Source organism: Protopterus annectens, chromosome 2.part1 (genome assembly GCF_019279795.1).
Source record: "Protopterus annectens isolate FY-2018-M chromosome 2.part1, PAN1.0, whole genome shotgun sequence".
Taxonomy (NCBI): Eukaryota; Metazoa; Chordata; order Ceratodontiformes; family Protopteridae; genus Protopterus; species Protopterus annectens.
The window spans coordinates 342,663,051-342,682,104 of record NC_056729.1 but is presented as its reverse complement, the minus strand read 5'-3'; the positions used below and the strand labels follow the sequence as shown (position 1 = coordinate 342,682,104).

The window sequence follows — 19,054 nt, the reverse complement described above, 5'->3', positions numbered from 1 at the left end:
CTTCTGGGTCTACCTTCATCAATCTGACGGAAGCATCTGACTCAGTGGGCCACCTCTACTCCTAAACAAATTTCAAAAATACGGCCATGACTCAGCATTAGATGGTTCTCTGGCTGCCTGGCCAACTTTGCTGTAAGATCCTGGTTTCTAATGGACACTCTTCCCATGCTTCCCGTACAAGGGTCTTTACTTGGGCACTCTCATTTTCGAATTGTATACTGACTCTCTAAGTAATCTAAATAGTCTATCTCTCTCTTCTTTAATGCAGTTGAGCAGATTCTTTCCTGATAACAATACACATCCTTAGTCACCTCATAACAACTTAAACAGTGTCATTTAAGAATGAATTGCTTCAAATAAATTGTAAGAAAATCAAAGCCATGCCATCACAGCTGCCAGAATAAGATACGCACCTCTAGACTGGCACATGTACGTCCCTCCAGATAGGAGGTCTAGTTAGTCTGCTGTAGTGTGAAAAGCTTGATGTTGCCTGGGGGAAGAACACATAAGGAGAGATCGCCTACTCTGTTTAGGTGCGCTGTGCTACATTCATGTTGTGCTTATGTACAGATGCATTACATACTACAGCCTAGTTTTATGGAAACCCATTGCTGCCAACATTCAGAAAAGCAAGTTCATTATTCCATCACCCCTTTTCTATTTCAAAAGCACAACTGCACTTTGTCGCAGAAAATGGCATTTTTGATGTCCGTGTTTTGAGGTACGTAATTGTTCATAGCACCATAAATCTACAGTTGAAATGCTGATATTTTTCACATCAAAAAGTCAGATGATGGGGTGGATTCCTAACGTTCTTCAAATACCCAACCTTGGCAACAGCACAGATGTCTCATGATTGTGCGGACTTTGTGAAACATCAGATATACTTTCATGAAGGTTTGGCATCACAATCTGATACTCCTATACTTGGGCTGACTTCCCCAGGATGGTGAGTGATCCCATCTACTTTGGTTCTCAAGCTGATATAAAGATGATTACCTTGCTTATGTAAGTGAAATATGTATTTGTTCCGTCAACAAAAACTAAAACTGGACTTGTCTGTTCTATAATCACACCTGGGCTCAACACAGGACCTCCAACAGTCATTCCTGAAGGTATACTGAATAAGATTTATAAAATGACATTTATTTTGCACACTTTTCATCTTAAGAAGTCTTTAGCTATATTTTCACTCTTACAGTAACACCTATATTCATTATAATCATGTCAGTCCTTACTCTAACATGTCTATTCAGAAATAATTATACTAAGAACTGACCAGTCATGCAGTTTAGAGTGGTAATGTACTGTAACAGGAACAATAAAATGTTATCACCCATATCCAATGGTCTACTTGATTATGTCTTCATGATAGCTCATAATGTTCAAACATACCTTTCTGATAAACTATCAGAGGTAGGACACTGCTGGTGCACTAGCATATTGTTTTAGTCCATTTTATTTAGCAAACTGATGAAAGCCTTCTGATGTGGTTGACATAATTTGGACAACTAGATGGGCAACAGGAAATTCATCCCTGGTTTAGCACCTATGTCTCTAATGGACATAGGCAGCCTGTAAATGGTTCATCTCCCAAGCCCCTGCTTGTAAATATTTCACATTCCAAGCCCCTGCTTACACTTATCAAGGGTACCAAAACTTGTCAGAGATTTAGGATGCACGGCTAGGCTTAAAAAGGCCTTTGCGGCTACTAGCGTAGTAAATACCTATGAACATCACTGTGACAATGTGTTCTGGTTACCTATAAGTAAACACAGGGGCAGCATGGTGACATAATAGTTACATCTCTGCCTCACAGACAGAGAGGATCAGGGGATCAGTCCTTACCTACAGTCACTGTCTGAGGAGTCCTTTTTTTCCTGTTCCCCTAATGTCTGCACGGGTTTTCTCTGTGTACTCCAGTTTCCTCCCCACCATCCAAAAACATGTTTATGACTCAGATAGAAGCTGAAAAGACCAGTTCACTTAAATTGTTTAATTTGTTTTTGTTAATTAGGTAACTGTTTTAACGCTTCTAATCATTATGAATTTGTATCCACCACAATCATAAATATGCTGTTCATCACTCTTGACCTACTAAGTCAATATGCAGTTTTTCCAGCATCATCTTGGAAATCCCTGTGGAAGAAGTAATACTTGCGCAATCATTTTCTATTCTAACTGACATGGTACACATTCTTTAAAAATGAAGGGTGGGTTTGACATAATGGTTAAGATCTTCACCTCACAGACACAAAGTTGAGAGTTTGATTCTGAACTTGGACTGATGACTAGGCTTAAAAACGCCCTTCAGGGCATTTAGTCTAGCATTCATCTATGAAACTATGTAATCAATATTGTTCATAGTAGGTACTAGGCTATCGGCCCTAGGGGCTATACAAGCCTAGCCAAAAAAGGTACCCTGGCTTTCGCCACCCAAGAAAATTATTTTCCTGTCCCCCTGTTAAGCAGAGCCACAGAGGTGATCCCCGGGGTGAATTTCCTATTTCCCATCCAATCATCAAGATTTTTTTTGAAGAGTGCTAATGAAGAGCTTTGTTTGATATAGATAGGTAGTTTGTTCCAGAGTATGGGATGTCTCTGGGACAGAAATCTATCCCTCCAACATGTTCTGTTTATTGTGGTGACAAGGTTAAGGTTCCTAGAGCGTGTAGCTCGGAAGGATTGGGATTTCTTTAACTAGAGCATGTCCAATGGCTCTAGGTTTTACATAGCTTTGTATGTTAGGCAGAGATCGCCTTTGAGTAGGCGATATGCGACGGAGTAAAGCTGGAGTTTTTTGAGACGGTCTGCGTAGGGCATCTGTTTGAGGCCAGTAATCCTCTTTGTGAGGTATTTCTGCGGCCTTTCCAGTTGTTACAGATGTTTTGTGAGGTACATACCAAAAGGGGCATTGTACTCTATAATGGATCTAATGAGTGATGAGTAGAGGGGAACAATGACCTCTTTTTTTCCTGGATGAGAAACCTTTTGTGATGAGGTATGCCACGTAGAAGGATTTCCTGACTACTGTGGTGATGTGATTATCAAGGGAGAGACTACTGTCCACCTGTGTCCCAAGGTCTCTTATCACACTTTCCATGTTAAGTAGACTGCCACCTATGTGGCAGCTCATGGGTACAGAGTTTTTACCAAAGGGGATGACAATGCACTTTTTGGCACTGAACTTGAGGCCATGGCTTTGACACCAGGCATCTGTCTCAGTGAGGCGCTTTTGTAGGATGTCCACATCGTTAGGAGTTTCAATTACAGCTCCTAGTTTGCAGTCATCTGCGAACTTCATTAGCCAAAGACCTTCTGTGTTAGCCTGTACTTCAGAAAAGTAGATACCAAACAGGAGAGGACCCAGGACTGAACCCTGTTGTACTCCACTTGTCACTCATCTGAAGTCGGATTTAGAGTCTGCTACTTTCACAGTGTGGGTTCTGTCAGTAAGCTAGTTGGCAACCCATATTGTGACATAGGGATTTATACCTAGTTTAGAGAGTTTATCTATAATTTCAGAGTGGGGGATGGTGTCAAAAGCCTTGGCGAGATCTAGACAGGCTGTGTGAACCACCTTACCCTCGTCTACAGCTTTGGTGACTGCTTCAAAGAAGTCAATCAGGTTTAGGAGACATGATCTGCTTTTTACAAACCCGAACTGGGTGGGGTCCAGAGTTTGGAGATTACCAATGTCTTTGTTTATAAGTTCCATGATGATATGTTCCATGGCCTTGCAGGCCAGGCTCGTTAGGTTAATGGGGTGGTAGTTCCTGGGATCAGTGGTGGCTCCCCCTTTGTGTAGTGGGATAACCATCTCTGTGCACCATTCAGTAAGCACAAAGCCTGATGTGAGGCTGTGATTGAACATGGTGCTTAGGTTGGGTGCCAGTTCATTCTGTAGTTCATGTAGAACGCAGCCTGGGATGTTGTCAGGTCCCATGGATGCTTTGTTCTTGGCTTTGGAGAGTGTGGTTTTTACCTGTGCAACCGTGATTACAGGAACTTTGCATTCTTCTGGTATAGAGATGGGCCCTTTAGGGGGTGAGGGGGGGGTAAAGTTAGCACTGAACCAAATATCCATGATGCGGTCTTCATTTTCATAATACTATGGTGAGTTTCCATGGAATAATAACTCTTGTACTTACACAAAACAGCCTGTATTTACTGATAATTCAGTTATTCTCTTATGACACTCTTTTAAAACTTGAACTACACCACTAGGCCAACCTTCCATCACAAAGATTGACAATCTCACCAGTTCTTTGTTACTTCTTCTGATTCTAGCTAATATTTCAGATTTAATGGAATTTACTGAAAATGATCCTCATTTAAGTACTGTTATACCTTCATTATCATTAGTAATTCTGTAAGACCATTTACTTATATTATACCTTCATTTACTTTATCAGCAATTCTATAAGAACATTTATTTACTCTTATATTTTTATTTACTTTATCAGTAATCCTATAAGAGCACTTATGTATTCTGTTATGCATTTACTTTACCAATAAATGTCTAATAATGGAATTTATTAGAGATCAACTGCATTGTCACATCTTTTGGATATTCTATATTCAGTCTGACAACAGTACACTGAGAAGTCGACAAGCATATCTTTGAATATGTGCTGACACATATGGAAAACGGTTCTACTCAGCGATGACTTGGTGTAGCCTGTTGTTATGGGGGTTATGATGGATTACCCGGTGAAAGTCAAGGACCAAAGGGGGGTGCCGAGGATAAAATCAACAACCATGGAGTATCCGCACCTATTATATTAATTAATTATAGAAAAGAAACAATTACTTTTCTTAAATAATGGCATAAATAATGAAATAGTATAATCCCTTTCAGCTGTCTGGCAAGCAAGAGCAGCATCCGCGGCAGTAGTTCTGATGTACTGTCATGCCTACATCTGTACACTGTGGCCAAAGCACACAGCCATTCTCCAAAGATCTCCATTTATAAGTTATGTGGTTTAATATAGTTAGACAGTTTAAAACTTTAAAATAACATATCCGATAATAAGCGGAAATTGCGTTGTGTTGATTTTAAGCTGTTAACATATTTTAAAGTAAATTGCTTATAAATCTTCTTCTCCATTTGCTTTTGCTAAAACCTGTCTCGCTATGTTAAATGGGTTTAACATGGGTTTAACAGTTTAAAATAGCGAGAACGGGAAACGTAGAGCATCTTTTTAAAGCGCTTTTAAAATTAAACAAATACTCGACCCATAGAACAAAGAAAACAAGGTTAAAAAAGCAACGGAGAAATTAGCGAGCCTGTCGCTATGTTGTTATAGGAGTTTAATGACATTTAGACTAAGCTAAAGCGAGAAACAGGTTTTCTTTTTTGTTTTTTTTCCTGTTAAACTATGTTAAACTCTTAACGAGACAGTGTTTTAAATTTACTTATACTTATACTAAAGGAAAAGTCCGGGGACCTTTTTTTTTTTTTTAGTATAAATATTCATTCGCGTTGGCACGCAATCGCCGCAAGCGTGCTTTTTCAATATTAATGGGGGGGTCATGGTATAATGGTCAATAACCAGGGTAGGCTACTGACTTCAAAGCAAAACAGGGCTGCAGGCAGCAATTAATTAGATTATGATAACTGGAATGGGGTGGAGCTGCACTGTGGTAGAATCAATCTTGAGCATGCTTATAATACTATACAAATAGCAGTAATAAAGCACTGTATTAAAAAAAAAGAACAGATTCTTGTAGTAAAGTGCCTTAGTATTAAGATGTTTCCCACCCTTAAGGAAAAACATTAAACCACAGGGAAAACTGCAACTTCTTGTGCAATGAAGTTGCTGGCTGTGACTCCTTACATTTTTAATCTCTTTAATTTAAATTAAATTAATTTAAATCTTTGAAATAATATGTAAAAAGAGGTCCCGCAAAATACTGAGTGACACTTCTCATCCAGTGTGTGGTTGGTTCACTAAAGTTGCATCTGATAGAAGGTTATGGAGTATCCGCTGCAGGACCTCCAGATTCATGAACAGTTTTTATCCAACTGCAATAACACTCATCAATGCGGATGTAAATCTGGATGTATCAAAACTATAATAGATTGTTACGCTCTCAGTCCTTTTCTTTTTTTTCCCATACAGTAATTCTACCTACTTATTGCATACTAAAATTAATATATTCTCATTCAAGTGCAATTCCAATCACTTCCTTATGTGCAATATCACCCAATCTCACCTTTGTGTATAGTGTACTTTTCTTTTCATGTGTTAATCATCTAGTAGTCAGTGTTATCCAATGTATATAGTGTAGAAGCATGTGCGTCAGCTACCTAGATATTACTTTTGTACTATAGTTATTGTTTATTCTTTAATACCTATCATGTCCTGTCTTTTTGTGTTTATTTTTTCCTGTAAAAGAGTTGACACGTGACATTTCATTTAAGTAGCACTTGTGTTTCCTAAATGACAATAAAGTTTCTTTGAATCTTTGAATCTTAAATCAAGAAAAGAGAACATGAGCTGTAATAAATCTCAGTTGAGACTTCAAAATAATCAAGCACTTATAACATATTTAGACATTGATATTTCTTTATGAAAAAATAAAATATACTATACAGTGCAGCACTTTCACCCTTAACAGAGCTTCATCAGATCTAATTCTAGTTTATATGACATGCAGTATTTATACACTTTAACATATAGTTAATTGTCAATTCATTTAAGCTGGGGTGGGACAGGTCTTTTCTTTCATACCTGTTCTGCATATCTACTCCTATTGGTAGCTGATAGGTTACAGCTTATATGCTGTACTCCTATCCTATGTAGCTAGTGCCTAAGTTGACTGCATCCAGCTGGCACAATGTGTCGGGGTAGTGCATGACAAAAGAATGCCAAAGAAACTGAAAAGTAAGATGTACAAAACAGTGGCATGACCAGTACTACCGTATGGTACAGAAACCAGGGCAGTAAAGGCAGAGCAGTTAAGGAGGTTAGAGGTGATGGAGATGAACTGCCTGAGATGGATGGTAGGATGCACACTGAGGACAGACGAAGAAATAAGAACATCAGAGCAGAAGCGAAAGTAGCTCCAATTGCTGAGAAGGTCAAAGAGAACAGAGTATGGTGGTTTGGGCACATGTGCATAAAAGAAGAAAACAATCTGGTAAAGAAGATTTGGGATAGACATGAAAAAGTCAAGAAGAAATGATGGCATTGAGCAAAAAGGTGGATGGATTGTGAGAGAGAAGACCTATGATTGTCAAACACGACTGGTGAAGAAGAATAGGTGAGTAACATTGAACTGAGAGAGATGGTGACAGCTGACATGACAATATGAACTCATAGAAAATGGGGAAAAGGAGGTTGATGATGCTGATTATAATGATGATATAGCTAGTGCCTAACTGATAGAGACACTTTATTTATCTACTGTCACTGGCTATGCACATTCTTTAGTACATTTATTTGATGCTATTTACCATATTTAAAATGGGCAACAAGTACTAACAAATACATGATGACGTAGCCAGGACCATGCTGGGAACTATCTAGATGTCAGAGTGACGGGTGCTGTCTACATATAATATACTTTTTAGAAGAAAATTCCAAGAAAGAATTAATTTTCAGTTACATAGTTACACATACTTTCTTTATGTTATGTGTGTTGTACACTAGATTAGAAATGTTATATTATTATGTGTAAACAAATGTCTCTGCAACTATTGTTTTTGTATATATTTTTGTTATTTAAGGCTAATGTATCAGGTGCTTTTCTCCCTGGGCCTCCAGTGAAAAGAGGTTACTTGTTGCCCAGTTGTATTTTCCCAGTAAACAAATGCTAATAAATAATAGCTGCACCAAAGAATAATAGGGTCTTGGTCGACTGGCGACTGTGGATAGGAAAGATATACAACATAAATGGTAACTTTACTAGCAGTGTAGTTGGGGAAACATAAAGAAAGAAAGAAGTGGCTACAACTTACAGGGAACACTACTGCTTAACTACATTCATAGCAGTGTACACACAAAACAGAACTTGACAATAAGTGGTAAGCTAGACAGGTGTCATGGGAGTTAAAAATGACAGTGTATCAGTCTATCTAGCAAGCAACAGATTTCCTGTGTGGACACAGTCTCTTTTGAACAGCATTTTACATTTGCTAAGCAGACTACTCTATAATCGTGGGAGACAGCAATTATGTTCTGCTAACCAAGTGTCAGAAGTTCTGCTCTCAGTAATTTATTTCTGATTGTTTCAAGCAGTAGGACACAAATACTTCAAACCTGATGCCACCCTTACTACCACAGCTGGAGTGGGGACAGTGCACATGTAGGAATGTCTACAGTGGACAATGATCCTTTGAACGAATTCCATGAGGATAGCCCATCAAGCTGTTCAGACATAGTCCACCCAGTCAATGTGCTTAATCATCACTAATGGCAGGCAATTCCTCTTCCTACTCCTTCCCCTCTGTTCTGGAGTATGTTCTCTACTTTTTCTACTCTGAATTACCTCCCTCTCTCTAAGCATAGCACCCTTCCACCCCCCTTCCTTTGTGAAGACTGAATAACAGTATTCATTCAGTACATTTGCTTTAGTATGTCTTCTATGCCCTCTCTCACATCTTTGTTTAGCCTGGCTGGGTCCTGTACCTTCCTTCCTCCTTTATGCCACATCCCTTAAAAAAACATTTGTTTCTATTCCTGCTCCCTTCTGCCAACTCCCTTTAAACTTGTGCTTTTGGTGTCCTAGCCTCCTCGTACCAAGCTTTCCACCACCTCCACAGCATCCTTTCAGCCTCTTGTACTATCTAGCTTTTGCCTTAATTACTAGCTTTACATTCCTATGTAGCCATGTTGGCCTTATCCTCCTCTTGCTTTTTGCCTCTTCCTCAGACCCTTGTATGTAACCTTGCATGCACCATCTCTAACCCATTCCCACAGCTTGCTCACTCCCTCAATTTGGTCCCACTCTGCTAACTCATTTTTGAGTCTTTCACCCAGCTCAACTAAGACACTCCCATAAAATTTCACACCATTGTTTCTGCTGTTGGATTCTTACAGCCCCTCATTGTAAATCCCAGTGATATGATCTCTCTCTCTCGCTTAGACAATGGTTTCTTCACCAACATAGCCACAACTCCTTCTATCTTGGTTATCACCATATTCAAAACTGTATCCTTGCTGTACAGTCCTGTAACCACTAGCTGAATGCCTCATGGTTAAACAAACTCCATCAACTCCTCCTGATTTCTCTCTCTCTCTCCATACTGGGGCTCAGAATCCCCTAGTCTGATCTAAACAGATTCAGATCCCCCGTGAGCATTACCCTCTTCTTCCTACCCAGCTCCTTTAATTCCTTCTTCCAGTCTTGCATCTTCTTTCCCTAACATACCTAGAGGACAACTTTCTATACTGAAGCACAAGCAATACCCCTTCCTCTGCTATAATTGCTAGTACACAGCCTAGGTTACGAACATGCCTGCTCCCTTTCCACTTTATGGGATGGCATTCTTCCTCCTCTGTGCCCGCATATACAATGATCTCCTTTAATCATATTGTTGCTCTAACTCTACTTCTCCTTTACTTGCTATTCTGACACAGTTTATATCTAAGTACTTCCATGCCACACCCCCGTTGTCATGGTCACTGTCCTGTGATTCTGTTATAACAGCACTGTCTACACTTCCCTCCTGTATCAGAGCTTGCAGTTTCCCCATTTTCCTTTCCAGATTCCTTGTGCTGTAACTCTATCCATCCATTATCAATGTCACCTTTACCTGAACCCATCACACTCTGTGTTCATCTTCCCCTTTTATTATCTAAATACCAACTTCCCACCCCTTCTGCTTTTACAACACTTCCTCCCACTGCCATATTATTTTAAAGGTACAATTACTAACGTACATCACTGCAATTGCTAACATACTTTTCCAGCTCAGCATAAAGTACAGATGTCCCTTTTTGGCTAATATGTACCCTATTGGAAGCAAATAGCATTTTTTTTCTGCCAGATCTCTCCATCCCCCTACCAGCCCCAAGCTCCTTCCTTCTTGCAACCATTTATTGTACTCCCTAATCTTTGATTTTCTCATTATGTTGTATGCTGCACAGGTAATAATTATGAGAATAATACCACTAGTCCCACTACTGGAATAAATCTGCTTCTTCACTGGCCCATTTTGGTAATACATAAGCTGTCTCCTTTTACAGGTCACTGGTGCCTGTGTGCACTACAGCATGCATCTACTCATTAGTCTGGCACTTGGTACAGAGGGTGAAAGCTGTAAGCTGTACTTCTAGTGGTACAGGGTTTGATTCCCTCAGCCCCCATTTGCCTACTGTGTGACCTTGAGAAAGTCATTTAACCAGACAATGCTAGGAATTTTGGCTAGGCTCCTCAAAGGTTCCATAGATTGCAAGACTAGCAATTACCTATGTATTCATTCTTCTTGGTCATCTCTTCCCAAGTCTTAGAAAGTCTGAGCCCCAAAAACTGGTTTAATTGTAATGTCTCTCCTTCTTCCCTTGCAAAGACTGTTAATCCATTTGTTGAATGTGTGCCCAGTCATTAAAACCTTCTTTCGTGTTCCCAGACTGCCTTTTATCAGCTCCACTTACTACCTCATGCCAACATACACTCCTACCAGTAGCGTTTCCCTCTTCATTTCTATAACCCCCTCCCCAATGTTTGTGTTGGCTGCATTCCTCCCTGTGCTATATCTCATCCCATTCCCATCTCCCTTGTACTATCTGCCTACAAGCTTTCTCTGCTGCTCAGTTCCTTTTGCCCACTGCTCCTTCCACATGAGTGCCCCTTCCCATTCCCTACTTCCTTTCTGCTTTCCTTGTGGTTTGGTTCCTGCATTGGTCCTTCTAATAGCATTGTCCCTTTTTCATTTGCCACTGCTATCTGCACTTGTCCCTTCACCATGGCTTATTTCTCCTTGTCTTCCTTTTTGTGGCTATCATTCCACCTGGCTGTACTCCCATAACAATATTTGTGCATGTTTTCCTCTCCTCTGGCTTTTTCCACCTACTTTTTCTTACCTCATCCTATTTACCAGTTACCCATTATCTCCTGCTATCCAGTTTCATCAACACTTTCTTAATTAACTAGCCAAACCACTACCATTTCTAACTCCTTTATTCTCCATGAGTTTAAAATTCTGCATTCTCCAGCAGACCCCACATTCAGTACCACCCCAAATCTCCCTTAGCCAAACAGCTGTACAACAGCATCCTAGGTATCTCACAAATCTCTCTCCAATACTCATTTTGCCCAGCCTGTACTGCTCCATTTATTCCTGAAGTCCCAACCTTTTGCTTCATTTTTTTCCTGTAAATATGCTTGCTGTACACTTAAATTAGCTTCCTTTCTGTTTATCTCCAGCCTACAAACTGAATGTTAGACAACTGACAAAATAAAAGGAAATTAAGAGCAGAGGGCAAAAAATTATCACTGGCAGTAAGCATAAGACTACATGAAGCATTGTCTGTTTAATCTATATCTCAATTTAAAAGACTTGCACTTTCAAGGAATTAGTCTACTACAAACAAATAAAGGTATGTTATGCACAGTAATGCATTCCGGGCAGCCACGGTGGTGCAGTGGTGAGCGTTGCCACCTCACAGCAAGAGGTTCTCCGGTTCGATTCTTGGCTGGGGTGCCTTCTGTGTGGCATCTGCATGTCCTCCCTGTGGTCGTGTGGGTTTCCTCTGGGTGCTCCGGTTTCCTCCCACATCCCAAAGACATACAGTAGCTGGATTGGACACTCTAAATTGTCCCTAGGTGTGAGTGTGTGCATGTGTGTGCCTTCTGTGGAAGGTTGGGTGCCGGGCTGGCAACTCAACACTGTAAAACTCCACTGCCAATCATGAGCGGACAGATGATCCACTGTGGTGACCCCTAACCAGGAAAAGCCGAAAGAAGAAGAAGAAGATGAACAGTAATGCTTTCCAATGTATTGGTCTGAGACAGTATAGCAACCTTCTATGCAAACCTCTGAGATTTGATAGTGAGAAAAATTAATGAAATAATGAGCATACTGTTCCCAGCTCTTATATGAGCTATACTGACCTTCTATGCACACCACTGAGGTCTGATTCTGAGGCAAGTTAATTAATAATGCTTATACTGTCCACAGCCCCCACTGACCTTCTGAGCACAACTCTGAGGGTTAATTGTGAAAAACATTAAATAAATGATAACCACATTGTCTCCATTCCTCACACAAACTATATCAACCTTCTGTACACACCTCTGATGTTTGATTGTGACGAACATTAAAGAAATAAAGATCACACTGTCCCCAGCCACTAAACAAGTTATACTAACCTTCTGTGCATTTCTGATCAGGGTCCCTTTTACAAAAGGTGGGGGCCATGGCAAAGGTTGAAGAGAGGTCCCTACTAATCCCACAGTAAAACCCTCTTATACAATTAAGGTATGAAGATCATGGGGCCCCAGAAACTTTGAGGGTCAAGAAATTTTATGATGCACTTTATGCACTTTTAAACGAGTTATGTGCGCCCAATACTGTGTGCTTCCACATATAAAATTGGTGATATTTTTGTATACACACACACACACATTTTATATATATATATATATATATATATATATATATATATATATATTACATACACACACACACACACACACATGTCCACAACCACACACTCCACAGATTAACACTGCTCCAGCAAAGCCAAGTCCATTACCATCATAAAAAGCACTGGTATTATTTTTTATATATTTTTTATATATATATATATATATATATATATATATATATATATATATATATATATATATATACACACACACACACACACACACACACACACACACACACACACACACACACACACATGTCCACAACCATACACTCCACAGATTAACACTGCTCCAGCAAAGCCAAGTCCATCACCATCATAAAAAGCACTGGTATTATTTTTTCACACATGCACATACACATTGACAATATTCTTAACAAATCAGGCCTTTCACAAGATGCACACAGACACACACACACACACACACACACACACACACACACACACACACACACACACACACACACACATATCCATTCATCTATGTAGCTCTTTTGAGTCACATCCAACTCCTACAATGACCTGTAAACAGTCTATGCCAATCACAAAATAGGGAACAGAAGCAGAGAGAGAGGCCTTTCATCTGTATCTCACACACACACACACACACACACACACACACACACACACACACACACACACACACACACACACACACACACACACACACACACACACACACACACACACCGCACATATACCTACAGACAATTTAAATTTGCAGTCTACCTACATTTCTTTGGGATGTGGGATAATCCCAAGTAAGTACCAAGTAAGACATGCAGTCTCCATACAGACAACATCCCAGCTGAGAATCAAACTAGAAAATCCCCCTAGTTATAAGGTGACAACATTACTCACTGTACCACCCCATACAGTTATAATGGAATTCACTATCCATCTGGGGTTGGTAAGAATACTAAGTCCAAGTGTACCTGGGGAGCCAACAAACACAGCTGAAATGTTAACTTAATTTAGAGGAAATACACAGCATGAGGCACATCACTCAGTTGAGAACAATTTGTAGAAGTTAAAGTAATTCTGTACCTTTTGTCAAAAATGATACAATTATCAACAGGCATACTGAAGGGATACTAGTTCACCTACATCAGGTCTTTGGGGTGTTAGAAGAAACTACGGCACTTGGCTAAAACCCATGCAGAGACAGGGAGGTTATGCAGATTCTACACAAAAGGAATCAAAGCTAATAACTCAATCATGGAAACAAGCACTGTAAGATAGCAATGCTACTCTCTGTGTCACTGTGCCAATTAGCTACTTTCACAAACATTCTTCACTGCCCACGAAAGATAGCTACTTATATGGTACAATGTCGAGATCTGACTGTGATGGAAGGTGAAAAAAACTTTGGCCAACTTGTTAATCTTATATACATTACAACACCCCCATGTACACACATACATGTAAGGCAATAATTCTTTTGAATTGATTTCAGTGAATACAAGAGAGTTTTGATAATAATCTTGCAAAGTCAGATCATAGACTGTTTAACTGTGATCACATAACAGCAGGGATAAATCACCTTTATCTATAGACTGCCCCTGTGCCTAACAATTAGCCACTCTGTTAAGAGTCTATACAATGGATGTCTGAATGTGGTAAAAAAACACTGCAATGTATTTTACGTTTGTTTCACAGAAATACACAGTAACTGCAGCAGTGTATTCCAGCTTGAGTCACAAAAATTCATATTAGCCATGCAGATCCAGAGGAATAACTGTTAAAAATAAGACCGAATGACAGCAGTGTCAGTCTCTTTCATCCACAGATAGCCACTATACACAACAATTATTGTTTTGTCAGCTGTGTACACCTCAGATGCTGATTGTGATACATAATGATCACATTAATGTATTTCAACTTTGTTCCATATAAATACGAGCCAGTGTAAAGTATTCCAACTTGCGTCACACAAATATGCATTAGTTCTTCAAAGTCAGAATAATGACTATTCAACTGCAACAAACAGCAGCTGACTCTCTCACTTTTCATCCACTGACATCCACATATACACCAGCTGTAACCACTTTGCTGACTCTGTACACTTCAAATGTCTGAGTATGATAAAAATAAATAAATGGCCATAACAATGTATTTCATCTTTGCTTCATATATTAAGTATCCAGAGTAAGGTATTCCAACTTGATTCAAACAAATAAGACTTAGTCTTGCAAAGTCAGGTTATGACTGTTTAACTGGAGCAACAAATGAAAGGATCAGTCATTTTCATCCAAAACCAGCTCCTGCACTATCATTATATTAGCTGTTGACTGTGTATATTTTAGATGTCTGATTTTAATAAAATAATAATAATTATAATAATAAATGGCCACAGGAATTTATTTCAACCTTTTTTCACAAACAATCAACAGATTACCAGCAAATGGTAAAGTAGTCTGACTTGTTTCGCACAAACAGTCATTAGTCCTGCAAAGCCATTTATCTTCTACCTAAAATATATGGTTGCCTGTCAGGACTAAAGAAAACATATTAATTACAACCTAGACTATAAGCTGCACCTTGACCACAACATTCCCTTGCAAACTCTCATTTTGTGGTGCCACTGATTACAGACTCTTGCTCCTCTTTCTACTGCAACTATTACATCCCCTTCTGCAAAAAATTAAAAGGTCTTATACTCTGTTCTACCCATGAACTAGACTCACAGGTGGTGTTTAATCTGTCTACACAAAACTCATTAAAGAACATTTGTAGGAGCTCAACACGACTAATATAATCTGCAAAAAGTTTTTGTGACTTTGAAGGTGTACTATTCAAATAATCAAATGTTTGTAGGTCATTAATTCTATCATCTAAACCTGACTAAATGGGCTTCAATGCAGGCATTATCAGACTGCACTAGATTTCTTATATCAATATCAGATCCAGTGGTTAAGCAAACCATCAGAACTGTAAAAAAATACAAGATTCCTTAGCAAATGGTGGAATGGATCAATGAGTCAACAATGGATTGGTTATTCAAACTTAGAAAGCATCATACTGTAAGGGTTGTGTAGCAAAATTTTAGCTGGCTCTTGTTCAAGCTTACAGTACAGTGGGTTACAGACATAGTCTCAGCAAGTTTGCTGCAACATGGTCTAGTTAGCATTTATGAAGTCAGATATTGCTACTGTATATTGTATGCAAAATAGTTTCTCTATATGCAGAGGTGCAGGGAGTGCAGTCTTTGCTACTATACTTGCATCAAGCTCAACGCTCAGAAAACTGGAGTAAAATTCTGACCATAAGATGGTGTCCATCTTGTTAAATAAATCTTTCTCATAATACAGTATCATACTAGATGACTAAACATGCAGTAACACAATAAGCTGTGGGCTTCCTCCTGACAAGACCACACTACGATTTATTCCAAGAGGTGAATTTCTCAAACAGGATTCCATTCATATCCAACATGTTATCAGGCTGGGACCCACTATTTTAGGTCATTATTGCATTGAGCTGTCTAGGAGAACAGAAATAAAAGTTAAGATAAAATGAAACATCAACTATTGAAAAAAAAAACAATTTATAAAGGGTCAAGGTTTGTCTTTCTGTGAAGTCCAGAGAGTAGTTCAATAATTTCAAATGTTGCTGCTTTCACTATCGAAAGAAATAGCAGATGGCATAATATCATCTAATACAGGCATCTACGGCAGTACATGATAAGTGGCGGGCAGGCCTGGAAATAGATTGTTTAACACCAATTTTTAAAACTCCTCTGTCTAGTTTTATGACAAATGACTTAAGAAAAAAAGAGCTGCACCAGAAGCTGAACTGCAAGAAATAAATTACCATGCTTTCACAGGTTTATGAAAAACAAACTGAACGCATTGCTACAGAGCTACATACAGGAAGAATAAAATCTAGAAATTCCAGAAATACCTGTAGTTGTACACTCATAATTTAAAGATGTAATATCATTTAATTTCTTTCCACGGAGCTCTGGAGGATCATAGCAGAAAACGTCTGACACTGTTGCATTGGTGTTCTTCAGCCATGTTAAAAGCCATTTAGCTTTACAGTCACAGTCAAAGTCATTCCCTCTTAAGTCCCTAAAAATCAGTAATGACAAAAAAGATGAATTCAAATATGTAGGGGCACACTGAACAGATGGCACTAGCAACATACATAATCTTAAAACAAAACAAAGTGACTAGAAAATCTTAAGTAACGTTTTTCTGGTCTAGCATAAAGGATACAAAGTTACTGTTTTCTAAGGTCATAAAAAAAAGTTAATGATTTCTTTGAAAGATATACTTAATTTTTTTCTAACAACATGTAACACAAAATGCAGATAATTCAAGGCCTTTACAAGTTCGTACAGCTTCAACATCATCCCTGTGACTCAAAAATGTTACTGCCAGCACTAAGCCCTATTTATCACTGTCTGTACCCACTTCTGATTCAAAGAAAGCACTACAACAGTGCTTTTACTCAAGAAAGTGCAGCATGTGGTAGGCTGTCTCTGGGCTTATTGCAAATGTAAATGAGTCATTCCTGGGGAAAGGCATATGATAATTAGTCATGAACTCTCCCCAGAAATGCCTGGGGTAACTGATTTACGCTGCTAAGGAATTCATACAACTGCTTGGCTACGTAAATCACCACTAGGTAATTAATTAAACTAACAAAAAAAATTAAGTAATTAACTTGAATGAAAGTTCATACTCGCCTATTATTTTCAACAGGAGCAATTTTGTAAACATTTGCTGCAACAAATTATGAAAAAAGATCCTTTACTTACAGTTTTTCATTTCATGGTTTATAATACATCTTGCCAAACTGGGGAAAACCACTTCGGTTTGTCAATGACTAGCCACAAAGGGGTTTTATAAGACCAAAATCATCATTGTGAGAAATGCCCATTAAATCACAGACAGTGCATCTGAGATCAGTTATAGTCACTTTGGTTAATGACACAATGAATTAAATTTACATTAGAACTAAAAACATTGTTTGAACAAAACGAGACAACAACAAACATTAAAGTAAGATGTAACTACATAAATCTAATGGGCCTAAAATCTTAACAGTCACTGTTTTAAACATTTTTAAACACATTATTACATGATAATGTTGTGAAGCTTAACATTTACATACAACTTTAGAGGACTCCAAAGGTTTATATAACCTCTCATTGCTACAGTAATAACACTAAGCCACTAGCAACAAACAGAGTGGTTTACAAATAAACAAAGGGTTACAATGTGTGCCTGTACTATGTCCACCATCACCTATGGAGAGTATAAAAAACAAACTCCCCCACTCTTTCGGCTTAGCTTCAAGTACATCAGTCTTAGGTATTACTGAGTGATGGTTAAAACCAAAGGATTCCATACATACACCAAGCGGTTTGCAAAAACAATGTATTACAAAGACTAGGTGGCAGGTCAGGAGTAGGAGTATTACTCTTATTTATTTCATTTTATTTTAATTGTATTTGTTTTTGGGGTACAGCACTGACCTCCATGGAGCTTATTTGGACTCAGCCTGGGAATGGTGTCTGGTTAAATGACTTGCTTACAGTCACACAGTTAGGAAACAGAGGCTGAGGGAATCAAACCTTGGATCTCTGGTGCAACTACAACTCAACAACACACTCCTTCTCATACAAACTCACTGCATGATCACAAAACAGTAATGTCCACAATCCATACAGACTGACTACTGAGATGGTTATTGGAAGCAAAGTTAAAATTAAAGTGGGACTACTATTCTAGCAGCTATCAATCATCCCAAAAGCCTTAAACAAAACTGTTCTGGACATCATGCCTTACTTACATTCCTAATTATGAACTTCAACTGGATATTGAAACACTGCAACCTTCCACCGAGCTCTCAGACCACAGACTTAAAGAACTTCATAAATGAATGCCCCACACCTAAGCCTGTCTCTGGTAACCACATCACCTTGGACCAGATTTGCACAAACTGACTCAAGAGATTTCATTTTACAAGAGCAGGTGATTCACTGTTCAGTGACCACTGTATAATTTCAGCTATTTTTTTCTGCTACGGAGGGTCTTAGTTATGGCATTACAATCAGGTAAATCTGGTTTACACAAGGTCAGCAAGTAGGGTGTTGGAGTGTGTTGTGCATTACTAAACAGTCTTGCATGACCTCACAGAAACACTGCAATGATGCTCTACAGTTTGCACTTAACATTTTATGTAACAATGTACAACACAAAACATTTTTAACTTGGTCAAAACCAAAAAAGCAAAGGGTACCCCCCCCCCAGCTAACACCAATGAAAATCTGTATAAAGATACTCCCTGGGATTCAGTAATGCCCATACTAAGTGTACACCATTCTGAGTGAACAGACAACACAGATATAACTCACACCTTCTTCCTCCAAATTTTAGTTTTCCTACTGATATTCTTGCAGCTTTAAATACTGACAGGGATTCATAAAGGTTACCACAAAG

At 38.8% G+C, this 19,054-nt stretch overlaps 1 protein-coding gene across 1 annotated transcript in view; it reads right to left on the bottom strand.

Annotated features, from left to right (window-relative positions):
* LGI2 (leucine rich repeat LGI family member 2) overlaps positions 1 to 19,054 on the bottom strand; it is a 478,725-nt gene that overhangs the window by 152,108 nt on the left and 307,563 nt on the right. Inside the window, exon 6 of the mRNA XM_044062177.1 lies at positions 16,506 to 16,675. Within this exon, the coding sequence (XP_043918112.1) occupies positions 16,506 to 16,675 (170 nt within the window). The remainder of the gene's footprint in view (positions 1 to 16,505; positions 16,676 to 19,054) is intronic.